Consider the following 21447-nt stretch of genomic DNA (forward strand, 5'->3'; position numbering starts at 1 on the left):
ACCTGGGTTCAATTCCCAGCACCCACATGGCAACTCACACCTATCTGTAACTCCAGTTTCAGGGGACCCAACACCCAGGGCAAAACACCAATGCACATAAATAATAAAAACAACAAAAATGAAACAAGCTGATCGTTGACATCACATGGATAGTGATCAATAGGGCATTTTGTTTTGACTGTATTGCTTACAGTACTGGACACTGAACCAAGGGCCTCATAAGTGCTAGGCAAGCACTAAACCACCAAACTGTATAATTAGCCCTGCTTTTGCCTTTCTTGGAGGTAGGGTCTCCCTAAGTTGCCCAGACTAACCTTGAGTTCACTCTACATTCCAACCAGACCATCAGTATGCTGTCCTCCTGCCTTGGTGTTGTGCAAGCCCAGCCTGTTCAGTGTTCTGCTTAGACTTCTCGGTAGTGTTGCATCGTCTAGGTGCATGCCAGTTTGTTTCCACACTGGCATGTGGAAGGACATCTGTGTTGTAAATGTTGCCGTGTGAGTGAAAGTAGTAGTGATTCTGTGCGAGTGTCTTGTGCTCCATTTGTGTGGGCGAGTCGGTAGTAGACTCTTCACGTGGCAGAATTAGGTTTGATTCTGAAGGAGTTACTAGCTGGCGGCTGTGCTCGGACAAACGGTGGTGTCTCTGGTGTTTCTCTGCTGTGCTTGTGCTCATTCAGTTGTTGGGTATTGAGTAGTCTTCCTGACTGATCTACATAATCTAGATACACATACATTTTGAGTATTTTCCAAGTCTATATTCACCTTTCCATTTTCTTACACAAGGCAGAATAATGGCAGTATTGAAAAAGCTTTTGAGCTGCAGGGTCCTGATGCCTCACCCTCTGAGTCCTGGGATTCCGGGGTGCCCTTATCACCTGCCAAGAGTTTTCAACTGTTTGTTACTGTTCCAAGCAGCCTTTCACTGTGTAGCCCAGGTTGATGAATTCTAATTGACAACTTAAGTATATTTACACGTATGTCCTGGAATGTGTCCACTTTAGAATGGTTCATTTGGGTTAGTGTGCATTACCGTTTATGAGAACACTTATAATTGACTTAGGGATTTTGAAGACCATGGTTGATTCTTAGTTTCACCTTCCAGGTAGGCCTCTGGATGGTAGAAGAAGAAAACAAGTACTAGGGCCTCGGAAAGAAAGTGGGCAAGTCCCCCTCAGATTGACTTGGCTGCACTAGTGGGAACAGAGTCTAGGGAGGCACCTAAGGTGTGTTTCAGTCAGTGAGAACAGTTTGTATGTGGCATACCACGTTTTTCTTCCTCTGCTCTTCTCACTCAATATGGAGCTGTTTGATTCTACAGCTCTGGTGTAGTCTGAGTACTGTCAGAATGCAGTGCATCTACTGCACAGCGTCTGCTTCCTGTTCAAGAAGAGTGACGTTTGTTTCCAAATCTTGTCTGTCTCTGCTGTGTTTTCTGGTGTGTTGTTGTCCCAGCTTGCTCAAGTCTCTATTAATGTAAGAGTTTCTTTGGAATGTGTCCTGGAGATTAGAGCTGCTAGGCAATGTGCTCTCCAGACCTTCAGGTAGGCAATGTTTTTATGTTGAAACAGAAGTTGCACAAATCAAAATGCCCAGCGCAGTAAATTTTCACAAGTACCTGCTTATCTGGCTCCCAATACAGAAATGGAATACGTGGCAGGTGCCCGGCGACCCTGCCAGTAAGTGTCCAACCTTGCTCCCCCAGAGTAAATTGCCTGCTCACTTCTCTGGATTACACTGTTGTGGAATTGGCTTTGCTTGGTTTTGCACCTCACATAAATGGAATCATGCAGTGTGCTGTTTCAGAACCGCTGGTGCAGCCCATCCGTGGGGCATGTAGGCCGTTTGTCCTTCCACTGCTGTGACAGGACAGTGTACTTCAGCTTACCTCTTCTGCTGCCGACGGACTTTGGTTTGTATTTAGCTTTCTTCTGTCACAAAGAAAATTTACTTGAATTTCAGAAATATATGCATTGAATTTTGTTTTATCTGCCTTTTCAATCCTTTGAGTTTTGCTATGTAGCCTCAAGCTGGGTTTGGAGTCTGTGAATCATCCAGGCTAGCTTTGTACTGCAGGTTTGAACTGTCATTCTTCTGCCTCTTCCTCCGAAGTGCTGAGATTACAGTGGTGAGCCTGGCTTGAACATTTCCTTTTTGGTAGAGTGCTAGGACGGAACCCAGGGCTTCTGGCCTGCTAGACAAACACACTCTAGGAGCCGTATCCCCAGCCTTTGATCTTTCCTGTAGTACATTGCTTGGTCTCTAGGAAATACACCAAGGGGGAATTGCTGGGTATGTCTGTCTGATACACAGCTTTAGTTCTGTGAGATAATGCCAGGCCTCTGTGTATTCCTGATGTGTGTTTCTTGTCAGAGCCCTCTCTGCCACAGGTACAGTCCTTTGTTTTCATGGGGGAACATCCTGACAAAAGTACACATCTTCCCACACTCTCATTCTAGTGACATGCCAAACATTTTTCTTTGTGATGTTGAAAGAAAATGAACACGTAGGACTATATGTTACGGAAACACTCAATCAGAGTTGGTTTTCTTTTGCAGACTGACACCCCTGATCATTGTTCTCTGCCTGAGGATCTAGTGAGTAGTTTTCTTCATGTTCTGGATCTTTAATAAGTTCACTAAGTAAGTGACTCACACTGTGTGGATGTACATCAAAGCCTTTTGACTCTAACCTGACTGCATTGAGAAAATGCCACAATAGTTAGAAGAATTTGAAGTTATATTGCTTTACACTCAAGGGAAGATGTTTCTGCCTTGCTGCAGGGATCCGCCTTCATAATCTTGTTTGTTGAGGACGCCATAGAGTCCTTCCAAGACAAAGAGCAGGATGGCCATGGTTTGGCTGTCTTGGCCTGGACTTGGCAATGGGGAGGACTCTGGTGCTTTCTGACCGCAGGGTAGCCACTCTGTCCTGACCCTGCTCACATACAGAATTGGGTCTAGCCCTGGCACAAGCCAGATGTTTCTGGCAAATTTTTCTCGTTAGTTGGCAAACTCCACTTGTCATGTAACCAGATCTGGTTTAAAATGATTTCAAATATTCTAAATTTCTAAACTCTCAAGTCCTGATCTTCCATGATTTGGGACTTGGTTTGTTTGAGCTTGTTCTCGGTGTCTCAAGTTCTTGGCCCACAACAGATTTTTCAGACAAACGGAGAAGGGTCATATGTTAGATCCACTGTGAATCCATTCTCTTCTTTGAAGGAGTTGTTCTGTTTTAGTGTTAGTGGGGGTTTAGTTCAGGGGGCTTTCTATATGGGGGAAGAATTTTACCTAAGAAAGACTGTCTCAGGGTGTCTTGATCTTTGTATGAAACTCTGAGACTTTTGTTGAGTCTGGATGTGGGTGGAACAGGAGGACTGTGGATAACGAGTATCTACCATCAGCATGTGCATTTCCCCTTTCTCTCTCCCTGGTACATCACAGAGAGTACTGGAAGTTTCCAACCACTGGTGGTACTCCATGCTTATCCAGCCTCCTTTGCTAAAAGACAGCGTGGCTGCACCACTGCTCTCTGCCTACTACCCTGACTGTGTTGGCATGAGCCCCTCCTGCACCAGCACAAACCGTGCCGTGGCCACCACCACCAGCAGTGCCAGCCCAGGGAAGATGGAGCCCTCCAAGGCAACCTCCTCTCCACTTGGTGAGAGATGTTCTGGTTTCCCCTTCCTCACATCCCTTTCCCCTCCTTGGAAACTTAAGGGTAAGCAGACTGCAGAAGACTCTTGAATGTGACATGATACAAAGCACCCACTGTTGCACGTGCTTGGCTGTGCATCACAGATTCAGCCAACCTGGGGGAAAGGTTCTGTCTGTATTCATTATTACAGCTTCCATATTATAGATTTTTATCGTGTGTGTGTGTGTGTGAGAGAGAGAGAGAGAGAGAGAGAGAGAGAGAGAGAGATTGATTATGACCGTGGAGGTTAGAAGAGAGGGTTTCTGATCATTAACAGCTATTTCCATAGCATTTACATTGTATTAGGTCTTAAAAGTCATCTAGAGATGGGCCTATGCAAATACTGTACCATCTAAATAAGGGACTTGACCATGTGTGCCTTTGTTAGACTTGTGTGGGTAGGGGTTCCTAGAACTAATTCCCTGAGGATGCTGAAGGAGGAGGCACTGGATCTATTGTACCATTGTATACAGTGTATACCTTACTTTGTAAAACCTAAAACTCCTGTTATTATTTATAGAATTTGATGAGTGTCTATTGCAAAGTTGAATAGCTGTGCCATTTACTGATTTTCACAAACTCTGCCTTATCAGAAGGAAGTTTTAGGCTGTGTGAGCACTGATTTTTAGTATTTTTTTTCCTCCTCCGTCTTTCTGTCTCTATTGACACCAGTAGAGATCCACTCTAAAAGATTCAGAATTTCGTGTCAGGCAGAATGTCAGTGGCTTCAAAGGAATTCTAACAACCCCACATCTGTACATGAACAACACATATTTTTGAATATGAAGCTAGATTTTTTTTTTCCTATTCAAGGCCCAATACTGGACGGCCCCTAACAGTGGAAATGTGGGGAGCTCCACACTGAGACTGCTGTGGTAGCTCCCAGTGTTTTGAGGGTGCACTGCGTTGGGCATTCAAGTACTAAAGAGTGCACATTTGTGAAGACAATTTGGCAGTGTGTAGCAAAGACCTTACAATGGACTGTGAACTAGCAAGCATTTCCAAGATGTCATCCTAAAGTCAATCCGTTCAGAACTGCATGTGCAAAGAAAGGTGCTTTGGTTGCTGGTTAGAATTGAGTGTGAGAGGTGTGATCTAAATACCGAGGAGAGGGGATGGTTGACTGAGACACAGAGCCACTGTAGTTAGATTTAATGACATGGGAAACTATTTAGAAGTAGATTTGACAACAACACCTTCGTTTGCCCAGCTTTATAAAATCTAGCATCTAGTATGTAATGATAGGACACTTTGGATCCTGGAACATAGCCTAGCATGGGACATAATCAGGGCTTAGGGATTCCACTTTGTAGTCAGTAAGTGCCAAAGAGTGAACTTTTTGTTTCTTTTTAATTCTAAAAATTACATTTATGTGTGTGCCACAGCACATATGGGTGGTCAGGGGACAGCTACAGGAATGGTGACTCTCTCATTCCCATTCCCTGTGGAGCTGGAACCAAGGTCATCAGGCGTGGTGGCAGAAATCTTTACTCCCTGAGCCATATTACCAGCCCCTTTGTGTGTGTGTACATGTGATGTACTTGTGATGTACTTCTCTAAGGTGTGAAAGTTACATCTTACAGAAGCTGCTGTTTTGTCCCCTGTCAGTTCTAGGCATGAACCGCTACTTCCAGCCATTCTACCAGCCCAATGAGTGTGGCAAAGCTCTGTGTGTGAGGCCCGATGTGATGGAGCTGGATGAGCTCTATGAGTTTCCAGAGTATTCTCGAGACCCCACCATGTACCTAGCTTTGAGAAACCTCATCCTCGCTCTGTGGTACACAAACTGCAAAGTAAGTGAGGACATGCCAGACAGTGGCATGGGGTAGAGGACGGCAATGAAGGAAAGGAGTGCTTGGTGTGGGGGTAGAACCTGGAGGCCAAGGGTTTTCCAGAGTGACAGTGTTGCCTTTTGGGGCACATGACTCAAGGGTACAGGAAGGCTGTTCTATATACACAGTAGTATATTTGCTATTTTCCCTGGCCTCTGCTCTGGAGACTCTAGTACCACTTCTATGTTGAGACAACTGAATACATGTTAACATCTTCTTATCTGAAATACTTGGGACCAGTAGTGTCTTCAGCTTTTAGAATTTCAAAAAAATGTAGAATATTTGAATAGACTTCTCCAGGTGTGCATCCCAATCCCAAAAGCTTTCCAGTGCTATGAAATCTGAAACGTAAGTGTTCTGTTGGCAGTCAGGATTTGGAACATTTCAGATCTCATGTTTTCTAATTAGAGATCTCATCTGTCTGAGTCTAGGCATTTTCAGGTAGAGAGAGGGTCAGCCCTGTTAAGAACACCTTTGGACCATATGGAGTCAGAATGCTACAGGGCATGAGAAGGTGCAGGCTTGGTTCAAAGAGCCATATGGGGTGTTGCCGGGAAGGCAGAAAGCAATCAAAAAGGGGGTTATAAGCCCTTGAGTAAGCGTTTTTGTTCAGCTCTATCCCTAGCCAAGCGAGACCAGTGATTTTAACTCTGTAGGACTGCATAAATATTTGGGGCGTCAAGATAGCATCCACTTGAAAGACTGAAGGAGACCTGGAAGCAGGGGAGTAGGAGTGCTAGTAGGAGAGCAGTCTAGCCAGCCATGGTGATCTATCCACACCTTCCTCCCAGTGCTCAGGAGGCAGAGGCCATGGTGATCCATCCACACCTTCCTCCCAGTGCTCAGGAGGCAGAGGCCATGGTGATCCATCCACACCTTCCTCCCAGTGCTCAGGAGGCAGAGGCCATGGTGGTCCACACTTTCCTCCCAGTGCTCAGGAGGCAGAGGCCATGGTGATCCATCCACACCTTCCTCCCAGTGCTCAGGAGGCAGAGGCCATGGTGGTCTACACCTCCTCCCAGTGCTCAGGAGGCAGAGGCCATGGTGATCCATCCACACCTTCCTCCCAGTGCTCAGGAGGCAGAGGCCATGGTGGTCCACACTTTCCTCCCAGTGCTCAGGAGGCAGAGGCCATGGTGGTCTACACCTTCCTCCCAGTGCTCAGGAGGCAGAGGCCATGGTGGTCTACACCTCCTCCCAGTGCTCAGGAGGCAGAGGCCATGGTCGTCCACACTTTCCTCCCAGTGCTCAGGAGGCAGAGGCCATGGTGGTCTACACCTCCTCCTCCCAGTGCTCAGGAGGCAGAGGGTAGCAGAGCTTTTTGAGCTCCAGGACAGCTAGAGCTGCAAAGTGAGAACCTCTCTCAACAACAAAATGTAAAAATAAACTTTTAGCCCTAGTTTTTGTATTTTATATTCTGTTTGTTTTTAAATTGGATGACTTTCTTTCTGTTGGTTTTGCTTTCCCTGTAAACACAGGAAGCTCTCACTCCTCAGAAGTGCATTCCCCACATCATCGTCCGAGGCCTTGTGCGCATTCGATGCGTCCAGGAAGTAGAGAGGATTCTTTACTTCATGACAAGAAAAGGCCTCATCAACACAGGAGTTCTTACCGTGGGAGCCGGCCAGCATCTTCTTCCTAAACATTACCACAATGTAAGCAACTGGCTGCAGCAACTCAGCTTTGGTCGTGGTAAGCTATAATATAACAGAAACCAAAAGGAAGCCTTGTGAAGACCTTTTCCCAGGAGGAGACTAGAAGCACAGTTTCTCCAGGGCATAGGGAAAAAGAGGTTACTTAAGACAGGTGCTGTCCTGTACTCTAGGAAAACAGAGCTTAGTAACACCAGAGAAATACAGACTAACCCTGCCTGGCAGCTGGAACCTGCCAGAGCAACTGTAACAACCTTTGTTACCACTGTTCTAACTAGAGTTTCTTTGTGTTTTGTTTTTTGTTTTTCTTTTTTTGAAGAAATCGGTTCTGGTTGTTGGGGCTGGTCCAGCAGGCTTAGCAGCTGCTAGGCAACTACATAACTTTGGTATGAAGGTGAGACACTGGGGAACTGGGGGTGGGGACAGGTGGTTCGCTGCTCCTTTGCTCCAAATTTTGTAAGACTTACAGGCCAGTTCGTAAATCTCGTGAAAAATTGTAGTAATTGGAGCTGCGGGCTGTGTTCCGCCACCCAGCTCCCACCACCGGCTAGCTTTATCCGAAATAACAACACACAAATTGTATTCTTTTAAACACTGCTTGGCCCATTAACTCTAGCCCTTACAGGCTAATTCTCATATCCCGATCAACCCATCTCTAATAATCTGTGTAGCATCAGTCTTACCGGGAAAGATTCTAGCCTACGTCCATCCTGGGTCTGAGCTTCATGCCTCTGCCTCAGAGAGCAGAGCTATTGCGTCTGCCCGGGAGAGGGGAGCATGGTGTCTCTGAGCTCACTTCCTCTTCTTCCCAACATTCTGTTCTGTTTACTCCACCCACCTATGTTCTAACCTATCAGGGCAAGCAGTTTCTTTATTTAATTAACCAATGACCTTCCTCCATCAAAAAATGATATACACACTTTGTTTGTTTGTTTGTTTATGAGAGAAGCTCACCTAGAACTGGGGTCAGGTGTCTGCCTCTTGATTGATAGCGTAAAGAACACATCTTTTACAGCAGGTCCTAGAAAAGCTTTGGATTGGACTGAGTCGGTCAGAGCAGGTAGAACTTGGAGAGTACTAGACTATAGGAAGGAACTCAGACATTCTAGCCTGAGTCCACAGAAGATCTTGGCAGGTTATTGTTAACCAGTGGCGATGATAGGATAGTTTGGGACAACAGATGGAAGCACAGAAATTCACTGTCTGTTGGGGAAGTTTTCAGTTAGCTTCCCTGCCCCCCAGTACTGAGGATGAAACCCAGGGCTTGTGTTATGCCAGGCAAGCACTCTGCTCTAGCCCTCGGATTTCTTTATGCAGACCAGTCACCCTTGGGATCTTATTCAGGAAAACATAAGCCCTGGCTTTCGAAAGCAGAATGGAATGAATGATCACATGGCTGAGCTAGAATTCTGACTCCTTAGCACCTTGGGAGGGCAGAACAATATGCCAGTTGCTGGCAAATGCCTTACTCCAGCTCACAGCTAGCCAGGATAGAGGCTGCTAGGGGGTGGGGTGGTATGGTTCAGCTGGGCCCAGAAGTGCACGTCTTCATCCCAGCACCAAGGAGACAGGCAGGCAGATCTGACTTGGAGGCTATCCTCGTTCTAGGCCAGTCAGCACTACATAGTGAGACTCTCTAAGAATCTGGTATCAAATCAGGAACCTTCCCCTAGCTTTCTCTGATTTTCTAAATTGAGTGTTGAAATATGAGTGGAGGGGCTGCGTCCCCGGCACCCGGCCGCCCACATGGCTAGCTTATGCCCCGAAATAATTACATGGAAACTGTATTCTTTTAAACACTGTTTGGCCCATTAGTTCCAGCCTCTTCTCGGCTAACTCTCGCACCTCGACTAACCCATTTCTCATAATCTGTGTAGCCCACGAGGTGGCTTACCAGTGAAGATCTTAACCTGCGTCTGTCTGGAGTGGGAGAACCATGGCGACTCCTTGACTCAGCTTCTTTCTCCCAGCATTCTGTTCTGCTTACTCCGCCTACCTAATTTTATGTCCTATTAAAGGGCCAAGGCAGTCTCTTTATTTAACCAATAAAATTAACACAAAACAGAAGACTCTCACATCAATTGAGTACATTCTTCTTAAAACTTTTCAAAGACTTTGATTTTCATTGAAGGCAAAGTTAAATATAATTTTTTTGTTGTTGTTGTTTTGAGATAGGGTTTCTTTGTATAGCCTTAACTATCCTGGAACTCTTAGTAGAACAAGCTGGCCTTGAACTCGCAGAGATCCACCTGCCTCTGCTTGGGATTAAAGGTGTACGCCACCATTGCCAGGCAAGTTAAGTATAATTTAAGATTCAGACCTTTCACTTTTCCCTATCTGGCCCAGAGAGTGTAAATTTTTGGCAAGGTGTTCAAAAGTCACGTTTCAGATTGTCAAAAGTATTTAATAACTGTGCCTAAAAGATTTTTCTCCTGGGTAGATAGAGGACTCAAATTGTGGACTGCGTCATACTAGCAAAACAGGAAAGTCAGTTGGGTTAAGAGGAAGTGTTTGTGGTAGGAAACCCCTTCTGTGAGCTATAGAAAGTGTGTGTGTGTGTGTTATTTCAGTAGTAGATATCAGGCTCAGTGTCTTTTGTTTGTTTTTTACTTAGGAAGCCTAGATTATATTATAGGTAATATCCAAAGTCTGGGAGACTGCCTTTAATGTTCAGCCCTTGTATACTAAAAAGAGAGAGAAACGAAAAGAAATTAGAGAAAGAGGATAGGAAGGTAGAACCACAGCTGTAGCCCTCCTAGTTATGTTGGCGGGGGAGGTCCCAGAGGACTCATTACTCTCTCAAGTGATTGTGATAGCCTAGGAGACCATCCGTCCCCTTAAGGTTAGACAGCAGAGTGTTCTGGGTAACCTGGGCAGCAGTTAACTGGAGAGGGCAATTCAGAGTAGCGCTTCCAGAGGTATGACTGATACTGCAGCAAGGAGCACTCAAGTTGCAACCTACTGCAACCCCCAGGGCAAGGGCACTTGGAATCCTGGGGTCATGCAGAAACCTTGCCTGCTGCCAGAGAGCAGTTTTGCATCTCACTGGCATTAGACACTTGGAGATGGGTGTGGACTCTCTGGATTCAGCCAACTGTGTTACGGTCATACTTCCATAGTTGAAAATGTCCTAGCAACACTGAAGAACAGGTATTTGGTGGAAAATTCAGCTCTTGAACATAGTTTTTTTGTTTTGTTTTGTTTTGTTTTGTTTTGTTTTGGTACAGGGTTTCTCTATGGTTTTGGAGCCTGTCCTGGAACTAGCTCTTGTAGACCAGGCTGGTCACGAACTCACAGAGATCCGCCTGCCTCTGCCCCCTGAGTGCTGGGATTAAAGGCGTGCGCCACCACCACCCGGCTTGAACATAGTTTTTGTTTGCTTTGTTTGAGACCAGGAATTCCCAAGTAATACAAAATGGCCTTACGCTTGAGCATTCTGTCTCAACCCCCTAAATGCTGGGTTTACATTCATAACTTAGACTAGATTTTAATGTGATTTCTAGGGTCTTGGGAGATGGCTTTGTAGACAAATTGTGTGCTGTAAAAGCATGAAGCCTTGAGTTCAGATTCCCTGCTTTCACAGAAATGCTAGAGGTGGCAGAGTGTGTCTATTATCCCAACAGTCTGGGAGAGAAGAGACAAGTGGATCTAGGAGATTGCTACCCAGCCAGCCTAGGTAAAGTGGAGCTCCAGGTTCAGCGAGAGGTAGCCTGTCTCAGAATATACAGTCAAGTACACCTGTATACACATGCACACACATAAATATGCCCACTGCCACACAAGTTAAAGTTGGAAAAACAAACTGACGCGGGGCTGGAGAGTTGAGTCAGTGGTTAAGAGCACTGCTGCTCTTCCAGAGCACCTGGCTTTGATTCCTAGCGCTGATGTCCTGGCTCCCAACAGGCTGTAACTCCAGTTACAAGGGGATCTGATGCCCTCTTCTGACCTCTAAAGGCACTGCATGACATGTGGTACAGACGTGTGTATTTCCACAAAACACATAACATTAAGTAAAAAAATAACTTGTAGAATGCTGTTTAAAATTCAGTGATGGATTTACTCATTCATCAGATCTTTCTCTTGTTTTATGATGTATTTGAGATAGGGTCTCACTCTGTAGCCAGTGCTGGCCTAGAGCTCACTATGTAGCCCAGAGTGGCCTTGAATTCATGGCAGTCGTCCTGCCTCGAACCCCAGAGTGCTCTCAGTCACTGAATCTTACCTGATGTGAGAGGAGTGGTGTAAGACCACCCACCCACTCCTTGCTGAAGCTAGGCTGGCCTAAATGTGTACCTGGTTCTCGTCATACTTGCTGTAGTTGTTTCTGTGGAACTGAATCTCTGAGCATGGGGTTGTTTAACACTGTCACTCTGTTTTTGTAATTCTGCATCTGGTATGACTGTTCTGTTTCGATCCCAATTGTCTTTCTAGGTGACTGTACTGGAAGCCAAAGGTCGAATTGGAGGCCGAGTCTGGGATGACAAGTCTTTTAAAGGTGTCGTGGTGGGAAGAGGACCCCAGATTGTCAATGGCTGTATTAACAACCCAGTAGCACTGATGTGTGAGCAAGTGAGTGTCCTGAAGACTTGTGGGCTCTGCTTGCATAGAGCGTTAGTATGGACTGGGGGTAACGGCCCCGTGGTAAAGCACCTGCCTAGTTCCATCCTCAGTGCTGGGGTGCACTAAGTACATTAATATGTTTCCAGAGTAGACAGCATACACAATTTCCTTCATACCCTCTGCAAAGTATGTAATAATGGTTACATGGATGCCTTTCCCGTTAGGCATTTAAAAGACTTTCCCCAAGATCTTTATTTTTTATTTCTGGATCATTTTCAAGCCACTTAGTTGGTTCATAATCAAGCCCAGGGTTGCTAGGTGTATCAGGTGAAAATTTAGGATTCTTAGGTAGGTTTGTCTTTCAAACAAGTAAATTTTTTAGTGTAAGTATGCCCCAAATATTCATGAGCTAGTTTACATGCAACATTTGGGCACAGTTAATACTTACAAAGTAGAGTATTTCTCTGCAGGTGTCTTCTAGCACCCTGTCTGTTATCTTGCCGACCTGCTAGGTCTAAGGTGATTGTTTTCCCCTGAAGGTTTCTGCTTCTCTGAGTGTATGTGATCATTTGCATGAAGATCTGAAGCAGCGATAGAGTGCTTAGTAAGGACAGGCAGCCCACAGCACCTGAAACATGAGCTGAGAATTTAGAGTGCATTGCCTGGAAACTGCTGTTGTTACCCTCATGTCCCATAGAGTGGGGTGTTCCTGACTTCATTCTATTTCTGCTTCCTCACTTGGCTGTCCCCCAGCGAGCACACAGCTGCTGTTTTGAGTTCTTAGACTCTTTTCATGAGAGCGCTGCCTAACGTCAGTTTAGAACTTGTAGGTATTTTTTTCCAGGAAAGACTTTCACCCTGTTCTTCTTGTTATTTTGAAGCTTGGCATCAGCATGCATAAGTTGGGAGAAAGATGTGACTTAATTCAGGAAGGTGGACGGATAACTGACCCCACTATTGACAAGCGCATGGATTTTCATTTTAATGCTCTCTTGGATGTTGTCTCTGAGTGGAGGAAGGATAAGACTCTGCTCCAAGATGTCCCTTTAGGAGGTATGGGGAGAACGGTGGTGTGATGGTTCCCTCGTAGTATCTGCAGGAGGGCCAGTCTTGACATACATTACTCTCACTGAATGCTGCAGATTTTCTCAGAGATGGGCAGAACTTCCCTGGGGAAGTTCACGTGTGTGCACGCATACACACAGAAACACATCTTACTTTGAGTGGCGTATTGTTTAACAAAATTATCTAAACATTTATTTCAGTCTCCCAGAGAAACTTACTTTAAACCTGTGATAAGCCCTCCATGTATGTGGTTACGGTTGTTAGCCCATATATGCCTTCTGAAGGTCTCTGAATATCAGTATTTCTTTCCTTTCTTTGACTTCAGCTATAATAGATTGTTTTTTTAAATATGTTTTGCTTAATGCATATTTTAAAGTAAGCGTATAAAATCAGAACTTTGACTGTGGTACTTAAATGGGCAATAATAATCACAGCTCTTAAACCCTTGACTTTTTTTTTTAAAGATTTATTTTATTTATTATGTATACAACATTCTGCCTCAATGTATTCTTGCACGCCAGAGGAGGGTGCCAGATCTCAGTACAGATGGTTGTGAGCCACCATGTGGTTGCTGGGAATTGAACTCAGGACCTCTGGAAGAGCAGCCAGTGCTCTTAACCTCTGAGCCATCTCTCCAGCCCCAACCCTTGACTTCTTATGGCGACCCATTTCCATGAAGGTACCAGCTGGGGCATTGTGTACTGCCCCTTACATTTCTGTTTATGTAACTCGCAATTTTGTGATCTGCATTTTTCATTTGTAGTTCTTGGAAGCATGATTTTTTTTGAAGTGTGATTGTTTTAACTCTTTAATATGTTAATCTCTTTAACCGTGTATTTTGACAAGCGTGTTCTCAGTTCTTCAACTGATATTGTACTTTATTGCAGTAGCTAGGTGTTTTGGTTTCCTCTCTGTTACTGGGATATACTCTGACAGAAAGCAGCGTAGGAAAGAAAGGGGTCGTTTAGCTTAAGTTATAGTCATCACAGTGGGCAAGTCCTATCACATCCGCCACCCAGAGCAGGAAAAGACCGCATGCGTGCATTCTGCTCAGCGTGGTTTCTGTGCTTTAACAACAGCCCAGTCCCAAAGCCCAGGAGTGGCGCTGCCCACTTTGAGGTTTTGTTTTCCCACATCCGTTAAGGCAGCTGAGACAGTCCCTCACAGACAGCCTGATATGTGTAATCCCCCACTGAATTTCTTTCATTCCCAAGAGATGCTACTTTGTATCAAGTTGACAATTTAAATTAATGGGCACACAGGGCATGTCTCTCCCTCCCCCTCTGCCGCCTTTGAGAGACCTGACTCACAGTCAGATCATTGTTGGAAAAGAGTGTTGGCAGACGAACCCTGACAGAATTCTCAGGAATGCCCTCTAGGCAGCCGGACCATTGAATAAGATGTGTAGTGTCCAGACCAATTGACCAGTTGTTAATCTCTTGAAACTAAAATTACTAGGCCCACTTGAAGTCTCCAAATTTTACATTTTTCTTTTCTTTTTGCGTCCTCCTGCCTCAGCCTCCAGAGTACTGGGATTTCAGGTGGTCTCATCGTCACGCCCGCTCTCTTCTCAATGGCCGATTCTCTTCACATCTCTTTCTTAGTTACTCGCCTTGTTACAGCTTTTCTCCTGACCTTGTTTTAAAACATTAAAGGAGGCCTAAGAATAATTTATAAATAATTGCTTAAGCTTAGTATTCTATTTAACAAGTTTTGATAATGCATGCATATATCTGTATGAAGTTATGGTTATATTCTGCCTATCAGTTGTCTGCAGTCTCGGTATAGCAGGAGAGAGAGAGAGAGGGAGGCTTTGGGGCTACAGGTCATTTCACAAGGAATATGTACTAAAATTATAAGATACTACTTATGTGACAATTAGGTTATTAGGTTGAAGCCCCTTTTAGTCTGCTTGTGCTTGATTTTATGCTGGGCTGTGAGAATGGTGTCTCTCTTTTTCACTAAGTGACAGGAATGTAGAGACTATCAGCAGGCAGGAATGGGGCTGCTGCAAAGGGCTCTGAAAGTGACAGAGCTCAAGACACCAGGGCAGAAATCTGGGTATCTCGATATGACAAATTAGTTAAGAATTACAACATTTTAGTGAGAATTTGGAATTGAGGCTGAGTTGGGATCTAGAGTTACACACACTGGCGCGCGCTCTCTCTCTCTCTCTCTCACTCTCACTCTCTCACTCTCTCTCTCTCACTCACTCTCTCTCTCACTCTCACACACACATATACACCGGCTACATACTGTTAATACATAACGTACCTTGTCTCAGAAAGCTGAGGGCTCAGGCTAGTGCTTAGTAAGAAACCGTTTGTCTACCCTGCCCAAGGTGCTGAGTCCATTTTCCAGCTCTGAAAACAACAACAGATGCTCACTGGTGGTTCTAGTCAGGTAGGTGCACAGCACTTCATAGAAACCTGGAGTCTGTGACGTATGTGGATGATTGTCGTCACTAAACAGTTACCAAAGTGGACTAAGATGCTTGGAATTAGACCAGAGCCCTCAGATGCCAAGTGTGCAACCCCCCATTATCGTTTAGTTACGCCAATCAGAACAATTTCACAGGAATATCTATAGTTAAAATTCCATTTGAATGAGATAGATAAATCCTGTACACACCTGTAATACGGCACTGGGGAGGCTGAGGCAGACTGTAAGGCATGGAAGACCCAGGCACTGGAGGCTGTACTTAAACTCAACAGCAGGAGAAGTAAGTCTAGCAGGGCTAGAATTTACCCTGAATGGATTTGAGAGCTGTGTGGCCAAGCCTCAAAGTGAGTAGGTCATAGTTGCTACTTGGGTGAAGCCAGCAGGCCCACCCTGCTCAGTCAGCTTTTGGAACTTAACTGTGTGTTCATTAGTGGTGTTGAGAAAGATTGCTGATGCAGCAAAAGGCCACAGGAGAGACTGCACTTGAGCCGTCTTCCATATTTCCGTTGGTTGAGGGGAGATGATATAGGAGCTTCAAGGCCACAGCAGTCAGAGCAGAAAAGGCATTGGTGATCCTGTCTGCATGTGCAAGGGGATTTTTTCCACCTCTGGAGCAGAGGAGACAGCTTCTCAACTAAGCAGGCGCTTAACGTGTTTTAATGGCCAACTTTCGTTTCCATCAAGATTAAGCATTTGCAGCTGGATGGTGGTGGTGTATGCCTTTAATCCCAGCACTCAGAGGCAGGCAGGCAGGCAGGCGGATCTCTGTGAGTTCGAGGCCAGCCTGGTCGACAAGAGCTAGTTCTAGGATAGGCTCCAAAGCAACAGAGAAACCCTGTCTTGGAAAAAAAAAAAAGTGTTTGCTTGCTGAGGAGTTGGCCCCATTAAGAATATATTGCATTCTATTTATTCCTGAGTTTACTTGGGTAAGACTGGAAGTTTTGGGCTCTTTTGGGGAAAGCAGGATCAGGAATTGGACAGGAAATTGCTCAGCAGCTGATTATTTTGTTCTGATCCGTTCTCACCACAGAGAAGATAGAGGAGATCTACCAAGCTTTTGTGAAGGAATCTGGCATCCAGTTCAGTGAGCTGGAAGGACAGGTGCTGCAGTTCCACCTGAGCAACCTGGAGTACGCCTGTGGCAGCAGCCTGCACCAGGTAAGCCCGTGGGTCCTCAGATACTCTGGTGTGCAGCTGGGGAGAGGGCTCATTCAGTAAAGTGCTGCTGTATAAGTGTGTGGATCTGAGTTCGGATCCCCAGGATCCCTGAGAAAACCAGATGTGTGTGCTTATGATCTCAGTGTTGAGGAGGCAGAGAGGAGGCTTGCTGGTCAGTGAGCTTTGCATCTCCCTGTCCCGTATGTGTCTGTACAGTTGCTTGAGTGCCGCTGCATGTATACACTGGTTAGAGGCCAGCCCTCCAGAGCTGGTTCTGCGCCTTCACTGTAAAAACTCTGACTAAATTCTGCTCCTAGGCTTATGCAGCAAGCACTTTGAACCAGAGAGCCATCTTCCTGGCCGTTTGTGTAACCCAGGCTGGGTTTGAACTGGCCATATAGCGCCAGCTCTTCTTTTCACCACCTCCCATGTTGCTGGGGATACAGGCACATACCGCCACTTGGCTGGTAGTTTATCTGATTGTAAAGTTAAATATTGCTTGGTAGCACCAACTGGACCCGAACTCAGGTTTCTCATCCCTCAGCCTCCCAGGTGATAGTGTTATAGACATCTACCACCATATTGCCTGTGAAGAAGTTCAGTCTGTACACTCCAAGAAGGGAGGGATGCTGCGCTGGACCTGAAAAGGACCAAGAGCCTTTCCTTTGCTGCTCTTAACCCTGTGCAGGGGCCCTGAGAGTCATTTTAGTGGGGACATACTGTTTACAAACACTGCTCCAAGAAACTAAAGTTGTAGCATTGCACTTCTGTCCTGTTGGTCTGCAGAAGTGAATTTCAAGCTGGCCTAACTCAGCCAGCTGCGATCAACAGTCCACTCCCCTGCTAGGAAGCAGTCTTGAGAACACCGCCGTCTCCATGCTACTCTGCATTACAGTTTGGATTGAACCATTTCCCCCAAATGTGCTGGGTCTTTGCCTTTATGGAACTCCTACCCGTGTTGAGGATAGAAATTTGGCGGATATTCCTGTGGAGTTGGAAAAAATGCGTGCAGTTTGACCTCCATGGATTTGCCTTCACCAGAGTTGCTGATGAACGGACTTTGCCTCCTCTAGCACGTGGCCCTGGCAGGCCTTGCCCTTCTCCTGTTCCCTCTGCCTTGTAAAAACTGTTAGCTTACATTCCTAATGCTAGCTACCGAGGTTTATACCCACTTCCACCTCCTAAGGCTGACTCCCAGCGTCCAGCTATTGAAGAATTGAAGTCCAGCAATCTGAAGGCCCGTTGGGCTCACCTAATTCATATGCCCAATTAAAATGAAATATCTCTTCCTAACACGAGGTCTCCCTCTTTACTTTTTTAAACTGCCATTTGTCTATGTGCTATGTCTGTCGCTCTCTATTCAGAGGCAGTCCTTTGTCCCTCTGGAACACACCCCTGCCCCCTTTCTCTTGTTCCTTCCCCATATCTCCCCTGTACCTGTCTCCTTTACCACAGCATCCCAGCCCATTCTAATGCAGGCCTCCCTTCTCTTCTCTTAAAACTTACACCTATGAGGTCATTTGCAGCTGCTTTTCTGCCAGAGTCAGAGCAGCCACTTTAACTTTTCTTGCCTGCTAAATAAAGGTTCTCTGTGAGCAGGTGTGTTTGGGTGTGCTTTGTGCCTAATCTGGGGTCTGGGAGGGAGCCCCCGCTGTGCAGGAGCCCCCTTCATCTGATGCTTCAAGTAAACATTTTTTTCTTTAATCAATAAGTGGTACCTATTCTGAAATAATTAAACCTTCTCCCATTTGTCACGTGTGTGGGTGAGTACGTGCATGTGTAGACCAGAAGACAATCTCAGGTACTGTTCCTCAGGTGCTGTCCACTTGTATTTATTTTGAGACAAAGTCTTACTCTGTAGACTAACTGACCTGGAAGTTAGGGCAATACCTCAGTTTTCTAGGTGCTAGAACTAGAGGCATGAGCTGCCATGTCTGTTTAGATCATTTGTTCTAATGTAAGCTTTTCTGTTTGTCACATAGTTTGCCTTCCCCAGGCACTGGTGTACCCTGGGGCTGGTTGGTTGTCCTCATTTCCTCTGTGATTGGTACTCTTCTCCTGCCTGGGGTGGTTTTCTCCACCTGGAACTTTTTTTTTCCCCCTGATGTCCTCAGGAGCAGCTTGTAGGTTTACAGTATGGCTTCCTAACATACTGTATTGTTTCCTAGGTGTCTGCTCGCTCCTGGGACCACAATGAATTCTTTGCCCAGTTTGCTGGTGACCATACTCTTCTAACTCCTGGATACTCTGCTATCATTGAAAAACTGGCTGAAGGACTCGACATTCGCCTCAAATCTCCAGTGAGTTTGGATGGGTGGGAGACTGGGGAGGATGTGAAGTTTTGGGAGGATGTAGTTTTTAAGAATACAGGGTTTCGTAGCTCATGACCTCGCTAGCCCTAATTCAACACTAAGTTCTTCACCTCATATCTTCATAGTTTCAGAAATGATCTGCCTTACTTTGTGCTATAATAAAGCATTTTCTATTATCTTGCCATGTTTATAAACTTTAACTGAGTTCAGCTGTAACCACTCAAGAATGCTGCATGCCCAGTACACCCTCCTCTGCATAGCCTGAGCTGTAACATACACACACTGTGGGAAAGGTCCTGACCCTCACAATGTTGCTAAATGTTTGTCTTGAACAGGTGCAAAGTATAGATTATACTGGAGATGAAGTGCAAGTTACCACGACAGATGGTATAGGGTATTCTGCACAAAAGGTAGGTGCTGGGGTCCCACTAGGATAGAGCACCATACTACCAAGGGCCATCTTTGCCATCAAGCAGTTTGTCCTTGGAGTCTGCCTAGAGACTTGTTGGTTTCTAATGAAGCAGGTCTACTCACAAGTCGTGAGTAGCTTACAAATCTGAAATATTCAAATACTGTCTAAACACATGGAAATGGAGTTCTGTGTTCCTTAAAGTGGGTTCTGTAGTCCACTGGGCCGAATAATTTAATAAGAAAATTCCCAGGGCTGGCGATTGAGTTCCAGTGTGAGGACCTGCATGTTGTCCCCAGTTCTTCCTCCTGAAAATGCCTTGATCATATGAGTTTGGGAAGTTATATAGCACAGCACCCTTAGGATTGAAAGGGATGCTGGAACCCTTTTCAAATTCAAGTTCTTGTCTTGAAACTGTATTTTCCTGGAGCTTAAGTACTTCAGTGTAGTTTGGACTCTTGATAGCGAGCTTCAATAGGTGGATAGTGCAAGATGCTGAGTCTAGTTGCTGACATCCCGATGTGAAGCGTGGTACTGGAAAATGAAGGCAGCTACCCTGAAAGCTTGGTTATTTCTGGAGTTGAAATGATGATGAAGAGATCTCACGGATGGACCCTGTCACCTGCTGGCAGACTAGCTTTGCTTTCTCTCTGTCATCTGACAGCTTTCATGGTCCTGAATATTCATACAGAATCAAAGGAGTGCATCTCACACAGGGAGGATGGGGCCTAGAGATACAATGGGTTGGAAGTGTCATCAGCTGGCTGGGAGACCATGCAGTGCTTCTCAGGGCCCTGTAAGGATTCTTGTTTTTCAAGCCTCTGATTCTCTGTGTAGCTTGCTGGGAGCCACTGGGCAGTCGTGTCCACTGTAAGCTCCTACTATGTAACTTCCTCCAAAGGCTAGCATTTTAAGTATGGGCTTTTTAAATTACAACTCAGCTCAATTCAAGGGAGGGAATTCTGTGTGTCTGCATTTTAGTGTCAAGGATAACATGCTACTTGGTATTTCCCTGCCTGGTCACCCTCTCCCTCTGCTGATGTTGGCTAGACATGCACTCCTGAGCCTATGTTTTTAGGACTTCCAGACGAGTCAACATAGGTGCAAACCACACTTTAAAATGTTTAAAGCAGATATTCTTATTATACGGCTAATACTCATCACCGTTTGTATTGGGAGTCTTCCTGCTGTGCAGCCCAGCTGGAGAGACTGTGACTGTCTAGGTTGCTTTCACAGATAATGAAGCTCACTGTCCTACCAGCGGGAGTTTATATCACTAGCGGCTTGCTCGAGCGTTTATACTTTGGAAAGTTTTGTTAGTAAGACTTGGAGAACTTATTTTTAGCAGTCGTGTCAGCTGCTGTTTGGCACTGACTGTTTTGTTGGTCGTGTGGATGCTAGTGCACATGAATAGAACTCAGAACAACTCTGCACTTACTCTGATCCCAGAACCAGCGGTTAAACCAAGTACGTGGAGGGTTTGAGGCTGTTGAGATTCCAGTGCATTCTTGTTTCATCTAGTCCTGCAGGTATTGAAAGGCAGCTGTAGTTCCTTCCCTTCCTCTTATGCAGACTCCCTTGCCTCTAAGGTTCTCCTTGTGACATCCAACCAGTCGCATACACATCTGGGAGGTGCAGCCTGTCTGGCTTTGCTTCACTGTTGCTGCCTCTGCTGCCAGCACAGTGGTTAAAGTGCTTGGTTCTGCTGTAGCAGGGGTAGCAGAGGTCCCATGAAGCCAAAAGACGGCGCAGAGGACACCTGTTTTGCTGGTGCAGGTCTTTCTCTATGTAGGGTGATTCTGGTGCTGGTAGTAGTGATGACTTCTTGGTTGATTCTGGAACCAGAACTTTCTGAATGGTAAGTTGAGACAGCAGTTATTCTTGATGGTTTGTTTTTATTATGTGGCTTCGAGGATCCCATTTTTTCCCCAATAGGTCCTTGGTATGTAGCCTTGGTTGGCCTTAACCTTGTAAGTGCTAGGATTGTTGTGCTACCATACCCAGCTGAGAGTTCAATTTGACCTTTAAAATTACTTGAAATCTTTTGTTTTATTTTTGTTATCCAGTTGGCCTTCAATTTGTTATATAGTCCAGATATAACAACAAGATGGCTTTGATCATCTTGGTCTTTATCTCCAGAGTGCTGGGATTACAAGTGTTTACCATCATGCTTGGGCCACTTCCATAAATAGTGCTGCTTTTCAGAGATGAAGTCTGCTACCCTCCCGACCCAGCTTACCATTAGCCATCGAGAAGGTTCTTGTGTACACTCCTGTGTGACTGCCACTTCTGCTCAGCTAGGCACTCTTGTGTAATGAA

The 21447-nt window shown here is 45.5% G+C and overlaps 1 protein-coding gene across 1 annotated transcript in view; it reads left to right on the top strand.

Annotated features, from left to right (window-relative positions):
• The window catches only part of Kdm1b (lysine demethylase 1B), a 41932-nt gene that overhangs the window by 12962 nt on the left and 7523 nt on the right, over positions 1-21447 (top strand). Inside the window, exons 7-16 of the mRNA XM_041644985.1 lie at positions 2558-2596; positions 3446-3662; positions 5307-5491; positions 7009-7185; positions 7502-7576; positions 11614-11751; positions 12624-12795; positions 16280-16407; positions 18576-18707; positions 19055-19129. Of these exons, the coding sequence (XP_041500919.1) occupies positions 2558-2596; positions 3446-3662; positions 5307-5491; positions 7009-7185; positions 7502-7576; positions 11614-11751; positions 12624-12795; positions 16280-16407; positions 18576-18707; positions 19055-19129 (1338 nt within the window). The remainder of the gene's footprint in view (positions 1-2557; positions 2597-3445; positions 3663-5306; positions 5492-7008; positions 7186-7501; positions 7577-11613; positions 11752-12623; positions 12796-16279; positions 16408-18575; positions 18708-19054; positions 19130-21447) is intronic.

Source organism: Microtus oregoni, unplaced genomic scaffold (genome assembly GCF_018167655.1).
Source record: "Microtus oregoni isolate MIOR12 unplaced genomic scaffold, Mior012 000103F_ref0000194, whole genome shotgun sequence".
Taxonomy (NCBI): domain Eukaryota; kingdom Metazoa; phylum Chordata; class Mammalia; order Rodentia; family Cricetidae; genus Microtus; species Microtus oregoni.